Raw genomic sequence first — 15,950 nt, forward strand, 5'->3', positions numbered from 1 at the left:
GTTTTGATAAGATATGGGGGTAGTAGTAGAAAACCGGCTACTAGACATTTAGATAAGACAAATTCACACGCCAAAGAAACGTGATCAATATGCAGGCTATCTCTTTATACCCCCCAATTAAAATGAGAATGTCAAATTGATGTCAGTTGTTAATAATTGTAAGATGGCCCTATTTTACTTTTCAAGTATCACTTAATAGTTTCAAAACTTTAGATTTCCATTTCGAAATATTATAATTCCTTTTTTAGATTATATTTATTTGGGTAAGGTTAGGTTTCAATTTTTTGTAAGTATAAAATTAAGTAGATGTTGCCTAAATTCTCTCTATTCATCATATTTATTGAGAACACCGATTTGTTTGCGAATAGTATCCTCAATTTCGGCAAACAACAAACTATCAGCATAGCTGACATTCTTGTTCTCCACCTCGCCGGCGAGTATGGATTGACGCACTGCCTCGGCCTCATATCGCATAGCCTCGGAATTGGCATAATTTGTTTGATATTTTCCCTTGGGTGGTAGCCATTCCTTTTCCTTGCCATCGATATCGATCAATTTGTTAGGTGTCCAGAAATCAATAAGCTAGAGACGAGAATGAAATGACAAATCATTGCCATCATGATTAGATTATATAGATAAGACAAATTATAGAGCAGGTGCTTACCGTAACTTGACCTTTTGTGCCCTTGATGACAGCAGTGTTGGACAGCTTCTCCTTGGAGGAGAAACGCATGCGAGATTGTCTGCCGCCGCTGTAGGTCAATGTGGCTGATACATCATCATCAATGCCCTCAGCATTCAATGTACCATGGGACTCAATCTTTTCAGGTTTCTCCTGGAAGGCCCACTGTGACACCTGAATGGTATAGATGCCCAGATCGTAGACAACGCCACCGCCCAGTTCGCGTTTCCTATGAAAAAAAAGAAAAACAATTATAAAAAATTGAAATCTGATACTAAATTTCTATGGAAAACTTACTGTAAACGATCAACTTGAAGCAAAGGGAAGCCAAAGTTAACTTCTACATCCTGAACTGTGCCAAGCTTGCCGCTGGAAATTAGATCACGCACATGAGCATAGCTGGGGAAGAAACGCGACCACACGGCCTCCATGAAGAAGCGTTTGTTTGCCTTGGCGGCAGCCAGAATGCCTTCCACCTGCTTCTTGTTCATGGCCAGAGGCTTCTCGCAGAGCACATGTTTGCCCTTGTTCAACATTAGCAGGCAAACCTCATAATGCTGGGGATTCAGTGTGCCAATGTAGACCACATCTTTGTGAATAGAAAAAGAAAGATTTCTTAGTTTTCAATTGAACTTGAAGATCACTTCTTTCTCACTTACCCACATCCTTGGCATTGGCCAGCTCATCGTAGCTACCATAAGCACTTGGAATCTCATGCTTCTTAGCAAACTCCTGGGCACGGTCCAAGGAGCGAGCAGCAATTGCTTGAACCTTATGATCAGTGGACGGCAGAGTGCTCAAGGCAATCACAAAATCCTCGCTGATCTTGCCAGCCGATGCAATGCCCCAACGGATTAATTTCGACATGATTTTCCCTTGATGTTGAACGCTTCACTATTGAACTGCGAATGAATCTGATGGCAGAAAACACTGTTAGTTAAATATGATACGGTCTGTGGGGAGCATTTGTTTCTCTAATCAGCTCTCACTCTCTCTCTCTCTCTATCTTTATTCTTTCTCTCTTTAATGTTTGTTTTCCCCCCCAAAAAACACTTGATAATTTTTTTTTTAGTTTTAGTTAATGTAATTGTTAAATTTCACAATGTTATTGAGTTTGACCTTAACAAAAAAATGAAAAAACCAATGATTACTCCAGAAAAAAATATTAGATTTTCAATTGATTATTATGAAATGGGCAGAGAACACGTAGATTGGGGATAGAACGAGCCCTCCTCCATCTCCATGACTCGCCCCACCCCCCATCATAAATAGTTTGCTGGAAACTTGTTGTCATTGTCTAACGTCACTTTACGAATCGATTGGTAGATAAAGCCTCTGTGATATACAGCACGAAAAAGTATAAACACCCATAAAGTAAATGACCAGATATTCTAGTCTTCTCTACTAATTCTCTAATCATCAAGCGTAATGATTGTTTAGCTTTATTTCAAAACATTGAACCCCATTCAAAATTTTTAAGCCCTTGCCCTTGCCAACACTGAAAACCTTCCGTTCGGCCCGTAAAAAATGAAAACTGATCTTTACCTTTATTTTGAACATGCCAACCTTTATATGCACTGTATGTGTACATTATAGATAAAGGGATTGGAGCAGAGCCGGTTTTACGAAAAAATCCGCCCAAGGAAATTTTGAAAAATAGCGTCTTTATGTCAAATTTGGAAAAACCAACTTAATATTCAAGTATGAAAGTTTTTGTAAATTTTTCGCACATTATGTGATATAAATATAAGTTTTTTTATGTAAGGAATTAGGAAAGTATTATTACAAATTAAACAAATTTTAGTAATTTTTCCACCTTTCAAAAAATTTGTCGCATTTGGCTTTTCCAAATCCGGTCCTGCTTGACAACCATCTCATTTTGATAGTAGAAACGCAGCCTGTATTTGCTGATTATTGGAAATGAAATTTCCGCGACAGCAACAAGTGTTTGCACAATTGCATTTCATTAAAATATACTCTTTAACAAAGAAGAATGTTTATTTTGACTAGAGGCTTGCAATTTATTTTATAATACACACATAGGTAGGTAAGGTATAAGAAGAGCCATTATGGAAATCTGTTGCAAAATAAACAGAAAATAGTGTTTTCAAACGTAAATTTTAAAAGTTTGGAAGCTCAATAATTTTTTAATGCTTTTCATTCAAAAATAGGGGGATATTTTGCACTGTGTTTGTACGCTTAAGGCTTGCTACGATCTACCTTTTTTTTATATACATACATATAATATATAGAATAAATTTATATATTTTATAATTTCTTAAGGGGAAATTTGGTAGGGTATTAGAAATTCGCCATAGCAAATATAAGTATTAGCTCCAAAGGGAGTTTTTATATGAACGTGTAAGCACCGCTTAAAGTTGATTGCTTCAATCTAATTAATTATAAAGTCCACAAACGTGCTTAGAATTTTTTAATGATATATGTATATGTATGTACATAAGTACCTTGCCGGTGTAAATTAATTTCATAATATATATTTACATATGTACTTGGGTTTGTATGTAAATATATATGTAGTTTTATGTACATAAATTACCCGTATTAAAAAACTTACTTTTACTTTGCTATTGAAACAAACAAATTTTAGGAAACTTTCCACTCTGTCGTATAAAAAATGCGACATCTATTTATAAACAAATTAAATTGACACTCACCCACACACAGAATGGTAACTAGTTATCTACGCGTGTAAATAATGTTATGTTATGTTACTAATGTACCATCTCTAACAGAGGCAATCATCTGTTGATTGTTTTTTATTTTTTAAACCTGAGAAATGTTAAGGAAAATCTTATTTAATACACAAACTGTCTTAAGACATCAAATGCAAGTAAATATTAATAAAAGTTATATGAAAAAATTAGTAAATTTGGTTTTTTAAATGTCACAGAGAGTATGCCTTGCCAGGCATATGCACACCAACAAAGCGGCTACGCCTGCTCCTCTGCAACTAGATCAAAACCATATTGATGAAGCCATCAAATTGGAGCCTACTCTGGGCATCTACACTTCTGATGTCTGGCGACGTGCTCACGAAACCTTTCATAATCACGGACTCGAGACCATGAACTTCCTTAGAATCGTCACTGGAAATCCTGCGGTTTTGAAACGGAGTCCCCAGCGTATTGTAGATAGCCTAGAGATTTGGAGAGCCTGCCAATTTGGTGAATACTGGTTGCACTTGCTATTAACTAAATATCCACAATTGCTGGACGTAGGAGCCGATGGTACGGATGCACATCAGTTGCTTTCCCACATAGCTTATCTAAAGAGTCGAGTAACTACAAACAAGAATGTGTGGAAATTGCTAATGAACAGTCCAAACATATTGGCCCAATCGGAAAAAAGTTTGGAAGATAAACTTGACTATATAATTGATGTAATGCGTATTGAAGTGCCAGAGATTGTCAAGTCATCGGCGTTGGCTTTGGGATTTGATGAATTGAGATGCAGGCATGTGTTTCTTACCCGTCTGGGTCTGTTCAAGCCCCGTGCTCTAAAAGCTGATCCCAATGAGCCTACAACAAATAATAAGTTATATCAAATAACGGATACATCGGAAAAGACATTTGCTACAAAGATTTCTCACACCACCTTACCGGAATATGAAGTTTTTAAGGAATTGTTTGCGCGCGAACTCAATCGCAAAGGAAAAAGGTCCAAACAGCCGGAAGAAGAGGAATCGAGTGATGAAGAGGATTCGTAGTTGTTTGCACTAAAAAGTTAAATAGTTATAAGTTAATAATAAAAGGCTTACATTTGAAACAAAAAAAAAAACCGCTGGTATAAAAAATTTGAAAGGTAACATTTTAACAGCATCATTTAAGAGTTCTGTTAAATGTTACAGGGTTATTTGGATATCAACGTTTGTCAACACTGGTGGCCCCTCAGTGTTGCAAAGCTCGATTTGGAGGAAAAATAAATTGCTAAAAATCTAAAACAAAACCCCTACAAAAACAACAATGGAAATGTGTTAACGCAGATCATTTGTAAGTCAGTTAAAATTCAGTTCGGAATTTAAGCAAAAAACAAGTGAAGTCGACAATTTCATTTATTTTCAATTCGCATGATTCTCGTTTTTTTTTTTCGTCAAACGCGTGTGTGTGTGTGCTTTGTTTGTATGTGCATTGGTGGTTGTGTGTATGTGTGTGGCGTGTGAGTGCGAAAGGGATAGCTCTAGACCAGAGTAGCGGTTGTCAAAAACAGCTGATTGATAGATGTGCGTTGTAATAGAGAGAGTTAGATTTGTTAAGGTGTTGTTGGGTGGGGTGGGGTGGTGTGAGGTGACAGGGAAACCCACTCACCTGTAAGCTTTTCCCATCCTGATACTAAAGTTACATTCCTTTTTTTCTTTTCTGCCTTCTTTTTCGTTTGCTTTGCAGCTGCGCTTGGGGCGCCCATCAAAAGCTACAAATCTTTGTTGTCTTACTCTTTTCAACATCAATTCCCAGTAGTAGCAGCAGAAGCAGCAGCAAGTACCAGGAAGAGATGCCCCTGAATGAGGTATCGGCCACTGGAGCGGGAGTGATCTATGCAGAAAACGGTAGCAACAGCGGAAGGCATAAGACAATGACCAATTCAACAAAGCCCGACGTTATGGGATCTGGCGGTGCAGGTGGAGGTGGCGGCGCTGCTGTTCGCCTGGGCCTTGATTTAGGCTTATCCTCATTGCAAGGTCAAAAATGGCAACAGGTTTTTGACATGGATAAGGTGATTAAGCAGCTACGGACAGCTGAGAAAACCTACCTACGCGGCGGTGGTCAAAAAAGTGGCCATGGGAATGGAGGCGCAAGAACTAGTAGCGGAGTTCAGGTGCAACGTTTAAATGTAGCCGATATTGCCTATTATGACATAGTGCCGAAATTGGCTACACGAGACCTAGTCGTTTGCAATTCCTGTAATGGTAGCTACACCAAACCTGGTTTCCAGAATCATGTGGCTCTACAGCATCCCAATATATGGGATTCCACATCGAACAAAGTGATTGTGAATCACAATTTAAGTGATTCCCATCGTCATCTAACTGCCACAAGCTCGGATACGACGACGACAACTGCTGGACAGGATGGGTCAGAGCCAAATGCAACTGGTTCGCCATTGGAATTGTCTAATTTATCAAATGGTTCTAGTAGTTCAGCATCAGTTGTTGCCGCCTCATTATCATCCTCGTCTGCATCGTCAACGACCACAACGACTGCCTCATCGTCACGTCACAAAAGCAGCAGCAGCAAGAGTAGCAGTTCCTCCAAGGGTAGCAGCAACAGTTCGCGTTCCCGTTCAAAATCATCGAAAAATCGCCACCATTCATCGCCAGCTCCTGCCGTCGACTTAAATCATAAAGAGAAATCTAACTCCAAGAAAAACAACAACAATACGGGCAGTAGTAGTAATAGTTCTAGCATTAGTGCCATAGCAGCTCCTCCAACTGTACCAACGGTCACAGCAGTTTCATCTATTAAAGAGGATCCGGCTTCTGCTCATATTGCAGTTTTCTCTTCTTCCTCAAATTCATCGTGTTCGTTGCCGCCAACACCCACATTGTTGGCCCCATCTGCTGCTCAATTAGCCAGTAATGATGTCAACTATTCTCCTGCCAATCATCAAATGGAGGAAAAATCCGAACTGCAGCCAAAAAAGAAGGTAATTCTATTGCTCGTTGATTTGAAGATTCTACAGATTTCAATTAGTGACTCTTAAGATATTGGAGTATATATGTATATATAATCTCTATGAAGATTACAAAGATCTAGTTAAACTAACAAATTTTCGATGCAATCCCAGAACATAGTTTATTTGTACGTAATTCTTAAAAATTTCCATTGTTCACCGTATTATGACACTAAAGTACATTTTTTTTTTATTTACAAGGAAAGGAATGAAATCCGAATGAGTCATTTATCATTAAAAAGGGTTAAATAGTTGATAGGTTTTCATTTCTTTCCATAAAATTACCTGGCAGTCGAGAAAATCTAAACATTAAACGTCTTCAATTCGTCTGTATACAATCCAGCTCTTGGCTTTCTTGTTTAAAATTGAAATTGATGCCTGTTTTTGCTATTTACTGCCAGTCACTTCTTTTGGTTTAAAATTGCTTACCCTTCAATTAGTGGAATTACAAGTAATTGACAGTTTTCTAAACAAACGAATAATTCCAAATGCAGTGTCGACAAATTTTTTTCTGAGAAACACAATCGAAGTGAAATTAAACTACCTTTATTCTATGGAAAGTTTTCTTTCGAAACCAATGGTGATTTATGATCACGAACGTAAATTATTATTTTAAGTAATAGAAAAGAAAAGGTTTCCATTAAAATCTTTTCATTTTTTTGACAGAACAATTTATTAGCTTTCTATAAATTATTTTTATTAAAATACTTCAAATTATTTATCTTTAAAATATTGAAATCTAATACCTAATACTTTTTTATTTACTATCTATATCCATAGCATTATTTTAAAAATTATTTTCCGGAGTATCCGATCAAAAAACTAAGATTAAGATTAGAAAATTCAGTCTTTTCCGATTAGGGCATTTTGTTAAATTAAGAACTCATCAAAATTCACATATAACTTGGAAAATTCACTGGTTAAAAGCATAAGGACTTAAAAAAAATAAAAAATTACTCCAAATATTAACATTTTGCGGGGTAGCAAGACCCCTCATTATGGTCCTTTGCCAGAAATATTCGAAACAACATCTAATGATAGATTTTGGTGTCTCAAATTCAATTTTGAGCTCTCTCACTCTTGGCTTTGCCCTCTTCACCCCTCTATAAATCCGAAAATTTGATTTTTTCCTCGGTTTCAACACTTTCTGATGAATTTTTCTAATTTTTGTCGTCGCAACAGGTTAAAGGCTCCAGTGATCATCGAACAAAATCCTCTAAAGAGAAATCTGCTGCTCTTGTCAATACAATACCAAATCCATATGAGCAGCAGCATCAGCAGCAGCAGCAACAACATCAACATCATCAGCTCACTGAGCTTGATCAGGCTGTATCATCGATTACTGGTCATGTTGTTGTCATGGATGAAGCCGCAGAAGAGGCCACAACCACACAAGGCGAGGGCGATGATGAGGAGCTGCCCTTGCAAAATACATCGGATGATAATTCCATATCGTTGACACTCGATGAAATGTTGGATAGCAAATTGATCAATGAAATTTTAAATAATTTCGATGAAAGCGCTCTAGATCCAACACAGCAAACAAATGGTGTAGCAGTTCAGCAGTCTCAGGCTGTGACTAGAATACGTTACGATGAGGCTGGCGGTCAGGTGGCTAATGAAAATGTTGGTGGTGGTGGTGGTGGTGACAATTATGCCGTTTACCAGGATCACCAGCATCAGCAACAGATGCAGCAGCAACAAGATTTCAATGATGATAATCAAAGCCAATTGACAGCCATTGATGCCATGCAGCTGCAGCAATTAATCTATCAGCAACAACAAATGCTCGATCATCAGCCGAAGCAAGAAGAGCAGCAACAACAAAATCTGCACGAGGATCAGCAGTGTCAGGAGACAATACAATTTAGTGTATATAATGTCCCTTCGCTAACCGATCCGGATACACCCGCACAACATCAGCAGCAACAGCAGCAACAATTAGATGAACATATGATATTGCCAAGTATTATCTATGAGATTACGGACAATAATCAAGTTTCTGTCCTGGATCAGCAAAGTCAACAACAGGTTATAGCCGAATTCCTTACCCAGGCTGGCTATGAGAATGTTTTGCAGGAGGCTCAAGTAACTGGAGGAGGGGCAGGGGTAGGGGGAGCTGATTTTGCTGATGAAGTAAACGATCTTGATTTTGCAAAACTTGAGACCACAAAGACTGTTAAACTGGAAGCCACCACCACCAACACTAGCAACACAACTATCAATGCCAAATCCTTAGAGGATGTATACTTGAATGCTATGCTCTATGCCACGGCACCACGTCCCTTGGCCATGAATACATTTGGTCTGGTCAAAATGCCAAATGGTTTGGGCACTACATTAAGAAAGAATTTATTAACCACCCGCAAGGCCAATAATAGTTTGCTATCCTTGAATGGTAGCAGTGGTGTAGTGGGTCAATTAGCCCGTCCGCCACCGCCCCTGCCACCCAATGGTTCAGCTTCTACAATACAGCCTGGCCTCAGTAATGGTCATGGTGGCATTTATAGTAGAAATTTGAATTCCGGCAAAACGATTTATGCTCAAAAATCAAGTGTTATCGCTCAAGAGCGTGTACGTTGCAACAAACGACCCTTGATCAATGGCAAATTAATGAATTCTCCTGGTAATTCAGGACAAATGACGGCTAAAAAACTCAATGATCTGCTAATGGGCAAAGTGAAGAAGGAGGAGAAATTGACTGAAGATGAGGCGACAGCGGAAAAAGAACAAAAAGAGGAATTGGATAGGCAAACATTTAGCTTCTATGAGAAGAGGCGTAAACTGATGGCAAAGACGCATTCTAATCGTAATCATTCACATTTGCATCAATTGCATGATCATCATCATCATCATCATGACCATCATAATCAAACTCTTAATCCCAATACATTGCATTCCCTTCAAACGCCGTCACAACAATCACTTTATCATCGTCAGCGTTCGTTGAATTTACCGCCAATGCTACAGGGTCATCCATCATCGCAGCAATTGCTGAAGAAGCAGTTGTTACGTACCCTATCCGATAGCAGCAACATATTGGTCACATCTCAACAGAACAACAACAACAACAGCAGTAGCAACAACAACAACAACACTCCTCCCAATTCTTGGAAAAACCAGAGTTCAACTCCTGGCACCAGCTCCACGCCAACTAGTAGCGATCTTATGCGTGTTTTTGTCTGAGCATCTACTATATTTATACAAACAATATATATATATATAAACCAATACATTTAAATATGTATTCATTATATATATATATCGAAATATATATATATAGTAATATTACATTTATGTGTAGTGCATCCTATTTTTAGTTTTTTTTCTCTTTTTTTTAACCACAAGCATCTATTTAACTTTTACTTATATTTTTTTTTTAAATCAATTATAAAAGCTTATATATATTTCTCTATTTTAAGAAGTGATAAATAGTTATTTTTTTGCAAATTAGTTCGTTTTGTATGTAGTCTTTCGTTTAGTCTATGCCTTAAGTTTAATTTAATTTAATAAAAAAAAAAATTTCCGTGGCTAAGTTAATTAGCAAATTGCAAAACAACAACAAACAAATGCATTGTGCTAGGTACAACAACAACAACATATTCTACATATATATATATAAATATAAAAATAATTTATAAAACGCTCTAAATCAGTTCTACAAATATTCATTAAATTGGACATCACAATTTAAAGATGTCAAGAAACCAGAATAAAACTTTGTTAATTATTTGACTTTCAAATAAGGCGCCAAAGATGAGAGTTGAGAATATTGTGTTATCGCTAGTTATTGTTATCGAAGTCCCGTTTTGTGAAAGAAACGGCCACACTTCAAAAAGATTGAATTGGGGATTGGTCCTTAAAGATGCGTTCTTTATTTCTAATCTCTATCCAACTAAGCTGTTTCCTGGCCCTAGTGCTGGCCACTCTCTCGCCGAATAGCAAACCCAAGAGCAATACTAAGCATATCAAGGAATTACGTGGCCCTCAAGATAATGATGTTTTTGAACTGAATTTGGTCTCACCTGAGCCCTTACCAAAAGATATATTAACTCATCATAATGCTTATTATAAGGATACAGGATTAAGACACTTTAATCACACAATTTTAGGCTATGTAACACCGGTGAGTTGGTCATTAAAAAGGAACTAATCGTTTTTGTTTAATTAACATATTTGCTCCATTTGATAGTGGAATTCCCATGGCTATGATGTGGCCAAAATCTTTGCCAAGAAATTCGATATTATCTCTCCCGTGTGGCTTCAAGTTATCAAAGAAGGCGATGCATATGTCATGGCCGGTCTGCATGACATCGATGCCGGCTGGCAAAGTGATGTCAGGCGCAAGGGAAAGGTGCAGCAGCCACATCAGCATACAGTGAAAAGTTGAGATCAATTCGTTTCCTTTAGAAAAGTGTATCATATGAAATCATTTGTTTCCTAGTCTTTCCACGTTTCATATTCGATCATTTCACGGATCGGGATATTAAATTGCTTTTGAGTGATCCCAAGGAACGCACAAAGGTGAATGATGTACTCATAAAAAGCTGCAAGGATAATGGTTTCGATGGTCTTGTGCTTGAAGTATGGTCGCAATTAGCTGGTCGAATTGATGATAAAATTCTCTATACATTGGTGCTACAAATGGGTAAATTTTTAGTTATTAAAGCAAGATTCCACATTTCTGTTCTCATCTTCGATTTTTCTATTTCAGCAAAGGAATTGCAAAAGCAGCAACTTCGGCTTATCTTAGTCATTCCACCCTTTCGCAAGGATATGCCAAATTTGTTTGGCGAAAAGCATATGGATAAATTGTATAAGCATATTTACGCATTTTCCCTCATGACATACGATTACTCCAGTGTGCAGCGACCTGGTGCCAATGCTCCGCTATATTGGGCACGACGTGCTGTCGAACTGATAGCCCCTGAAGATTCGCACGACATGAAAGTGAAGCGTTCCAAAATTCTTTTAGGCTTAAATATGTATGGCAATGATTATACTCCAGATGGTGGTGGCCCCATCACATACTCAAAATTTTTAGACTTAGTTAGACACACCAAGAAGCATTTAACCTTCGATGAGCGTGATGTTGAAAATTTCTTTGAGATTAAGTAAGTTAACCTGATATTGTTTCTAGGATCAAATCTAATGCTCTGTTTCTTTGACTTTTTAAGGAATGAAGAAGGTCGGCATATAGTCTTCTATCCCACACTGTACTCCATCAACGAACGCATAAAATTAGCCAATGAACTTGGTGTGGGAATATCTATTTGGGAACTAGGACAGGGCTTGAATTATTTCTATGATCTCTTTTAATTAAAGAAGTAAAACAGAAACACATATTTTATTTTCAAAGTCTTCTGGATTAAAGCGTATTATGAACTTGGTTGTTGGTTTTATTCTTCGGTTTAAAGCTTTTGTTAAAATGCTATATAAAAAAAGGTTGTTTGCTTCCTAATAACCAGAAATTGGATGTCTATATGTTATAGCTGTCAAATTGGCATACCGTATGCACCAATTTGCACAAGCTTAACTGGCAGACTTTGTGGATAAATTTGTTTGCCTTAAAAAGTGCTTTTAGATTATTGTGTCCAACATATCTGTATTCACGCGTCCTCAAGGAGAACGCGTTTACCCTGAGGGGAGTGACGGGCAGTTCTCCTGTATATCCTGTATATTCTCCTGTAGAAGACCGCCAATTCCATTCGCCTTTGTCTCTCCAGTATTGTTCCTAGTATTCTTTAATTCCGCAATTAGTAGTACGTGTGTATTATTTTAGCTATAATAATGTACAAGTATTTAAAACAAAGAACCGCCGATTGTTGATGCTGCACAAGTTTTCCGCCCTCCCACGAACAACCAACCAACTAATTACGTAATTGATTGTATTTGTGTATATATTTTCAAATAAAAATGTGTACCAAGTGATGCACATTTTCAAAAATGAACATCAAAAAAGTGCATTGTTGCTTAAATTGTTCAGTTTTTTCCTATAAATTTCTGCAAGTTTAAGATAACATTGCTAATATTTACAACAGTCTGCCTTTATCTGGTTAAATATTTCCTGCAATCTAAAATAAATGTTGATAGCTAAAAATTGCAAATTTACAACTGCCTACAAGGGTTCAGACTCCAATTTACACTCGAATGGAATGGATCAGCTTTAAGAGGCATTTATTGCTAGCAAAATATAAAGGATATAATATTGGTTTTTTTTTTTGTGTGGATTACTCATGGATAAATTGTGGTGAACGTGACTACTAAATTTGTGAAAAGCAAAACGCAAGATAAGAAATATAATAAAATGAATGAATCATATATGTCAAAAGTTAATTCCACTTGTATGTTTGAAATGTTTAGACATATTAAAACAAGCTGTGAAACTGAAAATCCTGATTCTGACGATGTACGCATTAAGTATGGAGACCTCATTCGATTTGTTGTGTCCTTTCAATGGATTACGGATCTTTTTCGGTATTGGGATGAAGAACTATATGATGATATTATTAAAGAGAACGTAACTTCTCATATTAAAGAAATTATAGATTTTGATCATCTGTATAAGGAATTGCGAGGATTGACATCAAATAAACAGGATTTATTTTTTCAACTATTGATTGATGACATAAATCAAAACATTAATTTATACGAGGTTTCGTTATTACTCACTGGTGCATATAATGAAAAACATTTGGATTTTTTTGAAATGATTATTAATGCACTTAAAAAGAAAATCTTTATGACAGATTTAATTATAAACGTGAAAGGTAAAAAAATAATACAATTTTAAATTTTAAACTAATTGATATCTCATTTTACAGGATACACTGTGGACAATTTATCAAATTTTCATTATCTCTATACACTGGACTTAAATATGAGAATAAATGCTGAAGAATTGGTCGAATGTTGCAAATCTAATCCAAATTTGCGTGAGCTTTATATTAGAACTAATGAAATTTATGGCAGATTGTCTGACATTGCTCTAGATAATAATAGCTTACAGTATTTGGAACAATTCCATTTCCTAATGAAACCGGAAATTGATGCTATTGAATATGCACCATTGGCTAAACTTCCAAAATTAAAGGAACTTACTATTTGTGGAATACATGAAATCGGCACGTTAATATCACTTTTTAGGCATTTGGCTGAAAAAAACTATCTTCACAGATTGACCATTTTGGATGTCCATATAAATGATGAAGAAAGTCTTGCCATCTCTCAGATAAAATCATTAAAATGGTTAAAATGTGGTTTCATTGAAGCAAAAAGCATTGGCCATATGTCAGATTTATGTGAACTCAGAGAACTGGAAATAACATCACAAAATGAAGAGGCAAATGCATTAAATTCGATAGTAAAGATCTTAAAATCAACCAGAATCAATTCTTGCATAATTCGTCATCATCGTGCTATAATTAATTCGGAAGAATTATCATTAGATATTTTAGCAGGATTAATTGATATTTCCGAAGCCCCTAATTGTTCAGATGAGAATACGATTGACACACTACAAAGTCTATTAAAATCATTTGCCAACGGAAATCTTGAGAACTTAAAAATTCGAACAGATCACAATATCTTCCAATCTAATCGAAACATGATTTTAGCAATAGCGGCTATAAAATCTCTTAAAAAGATTGACTGTGCTATTGGGGATTTTGGTAATATAGAAGTTTTGGGTCAGTTGCCACAGCTCGAACAACTGATCCTAACAAAATCTTATAGCTACCCATACTCAATGAAAGCTAAAGGTGGGACTCAATGTAATTCCGAAAATAATATAAAAGCATTAAAAGGGCTTATTACAGAAATAGCTTCAAATCCAATTACATGTTTACAATTTATTGATCTACCAGCTGAGTTACCAATTAGTTTTCAATTAAGTACTGAATTGGTTCGGATTAAATCATTAAGTACGTTAAAATGCAGCTTCCTTGATGATCAAAGCGTTAAGTGCCTCGAAAGGCTTACTAAACTTGAAAATCTGGAAATTAAATCAGATCACAAATTTAATAGCATTTCTGACGTGATTTTACCAATTATATCATCATCCAAAACTAACGTTAAAATCAATGAGGGCTATTCAAACAGTTCGATTATTTATAATAGTCATAGTAAGAAACTTGAACTAAGGCTGAAAGATGAAACGGATGCAAGTGAATTTTCTCATCTTGGAAAAATGGAGAATTGTCACAGTTTTATCATTTCTGGAGAATGCAAATTGGGTTCACTGTACTCGATAATTGAAACACTTGCCGCAAACGAAAATCAGAACTTGAAAATATTGCATATTGAGGATGTTCCAATCAATTACAAAGAGACTCTTCTAATAAGCCACATAAAAACATTAGAACTAATCAATTGCCGATTCTCTGATCCCAAAAGTCTTGAAGTTGATCTTCCCCACAGCTATTACAAGATAATTATGATAAATGAACTTCAAATTCCAAGTAAGATAATTGATTTTATAAAATATTTCGATGGCATGATAATCATTAAGCAAAATGAGGGATTAATTAAATTGAAGAAAAATCAAGGAAAAGGAATTATAGGAAATTATGTTGATATCTGTAATTATGCTGGTCTGGCTGAAGTGAAAAATTTCGAAACACTTCACATATTTAATAAAGGCGATGACACCTTATCCACAATTTTAACAGACTTGGCGTTAAGTTCAAATCTTAAGGAATTGATAATTGCCGACACCGATGCTTACGATTATTACGACGATACTTTAACTGGGAAGGACCAAGATATTTATCAAAAGATGCAGTTGGGAAAGTATACCATACGTCAAAAATTGCACTATGAAAGCGAATATGAAATGACTACAAATGTTTCAGCTATTAATTCTAAAGAAGTATTGCAAATCTCAAAAATTGCATCACTAAAACAACTTATATGTGGATTTTCTGATTCAAAAAATTTGAATACTCTAGCTGAACTTAAGGAACTTCAAGAACTTACTATTACAACACATCCATTTGGCTCTTTAAATGGACTTTTTAAGGAAATTTCATCACAAAGTTTATCGGCCCTTCAATATTTGGTTATAAGGGAAAACGAAATAACTTTAGACGAGTTAAAGGCGATTGCCGAGATAAAATCGTTAAAAGGATTACAATGCGCTTTCAACAGTCCTGATCGATCCATGGATATACTTACTGGACTGCCACATCTTTCAGAACTCTGCATAACAAATCACAGACACGGTACTCTTTTTAGAAAACTCAGATTATTCGGGAATTGTTCTTTAAAGATGATTATTATCAAGGGAGATTGGTTGGAAGTTCAGGATGTTTCCGCGATTGCAGAGTTCAAATCGTTAGAAGTTTTAAACATCGAAGCCATACACTTCCACCTCAACGATTCCTTGTTTTCATTCAAAGGATTAAAAGAATTACAAATTGATTTCGTCTTTGGTGATACGGCAGCAAAATTACCAAAAAATATACATGAAAACTTTCAACAACTGCAAAAATTGACTATACGAGGTAAAACAGTTGATAGTAAAGAATTAGAAAACATTTTACAACTTCCCGCCTTAAAATCTCTGGAATGTTATCTTAAA

At 36.1% G+C, this 15,950-nt stretch overlaps 4 protein-coding genes across 4 annotated transcripts; 3 read left to right on the forward strand and 1 right to left on the reverse strand.

Annotated features, from left to right (window-relative positions):
• Nucleotides 1-214: 214 nt before the first annotated feature.
• Nucleotides 215-3,341, reverse strand: LOC6641897 (trans-1,2-dihydrobenzene-1,2-diol dehydrogenase). The gene is made up of 5 exons (XM_002064816.3): nt 3,258-3,341; nt 1,342-1,596; nt 980-1,271; nt 665-911; nt 215-582 (listed from the first exon to the last, which is right to left on the reverse strand). The coding sequence occupies exons 2-5, from the start codon at nt 1,547-1,549 to the stop codon at nt 325-327; spliced, it is 1,005 nt and encodes a 334-aa protein (XP_002064852.1). The 5' UTR covers nt 1,550-1,596; nt 3,258-3,341; the 3' UTR covers nt 215-324.
• Nucleotides 3,342-3,444: 103 nt separating this feature from the next.
• Nucleotides 3,445-4,409, forward strand: LOC6641898. Its single transcript, XM_023175579.2, has 2 exons — nt 3,445-3,533; nt 3,594-4,409. Exons 1-2 carry the CDS (start codon nt 3,480-3,482, stop codon nt 4,407-4,409), a joined length of 870 nt encoding a protein of 289 aa, XP_023031347.1. The 5' UTR covers nt 3,445-3,479.
• Nucleotides 4,410-4,570: 161 nt separating this feature from the next.
• On the forward strand, nt 4,571-9,683 carry LOC6642868 (polycomb protein Asx). The gene is made up of 3 exons (XM_002064818.4): nt 4,571-4,692; nt 5,086-6,343; nt 7,553-9,683. Exons 2-3 carry the CDS (start codon nt 5,192-5,194, stop codon nt 9,554-9,556), a joined length of 3,156 nt encoding a protein of 1,051 aa, XP_002064854.1. The 5' UTR covers nt 4,571-4,692; nt 5,086-5,191; the 3' UTR covers nt 9,557-9,683.
• A 516-nt stretch (nt 9,684-10,199) lies between these two features.
• Nucleotides 10,200-11,759, forward strand: LOC6642869 (chitinase domain-containing protein 1). Its single transcript, XM_002064819.4, has 5 exons — nt 10,200-10,496; nt 10,563-10,755; nt 10,815-11,018; nt 11,085-11,484; nt 11,548-11,759. The coding sequence occupies exons 1-5, from the start codon at nt 10,236-10,238 to the stop codon at nt 11,687-11,689; spliced, it is 1,200 nt and encodes a 399-aa protein (XP_002064855.1). The 5' UTR covers nt 10,200-10,235; the 3' UTR covers nt 11,690-11,759.
• The last annotated feature ends 4,191 nt before the right edge of the window (nt 11,760-15,950 follow it).

The sequence above is a fragment of the Drosophila willistoni genome (genome assembly GCF_018902025.1).
Source record: "Drosophila willistoni isolate 14030-0811.24 chromosome 2R unlocalized genomic scaffold, UCI_dwil_1.1 Seg167, whole genome shotgun sequence".
Taxonomy (NCBI): Eukaryota; Metazoa; Arthropoda; class Insecta; order Diptera; family Drosophilidae; genus Drosophila; species Drosophila willistoni.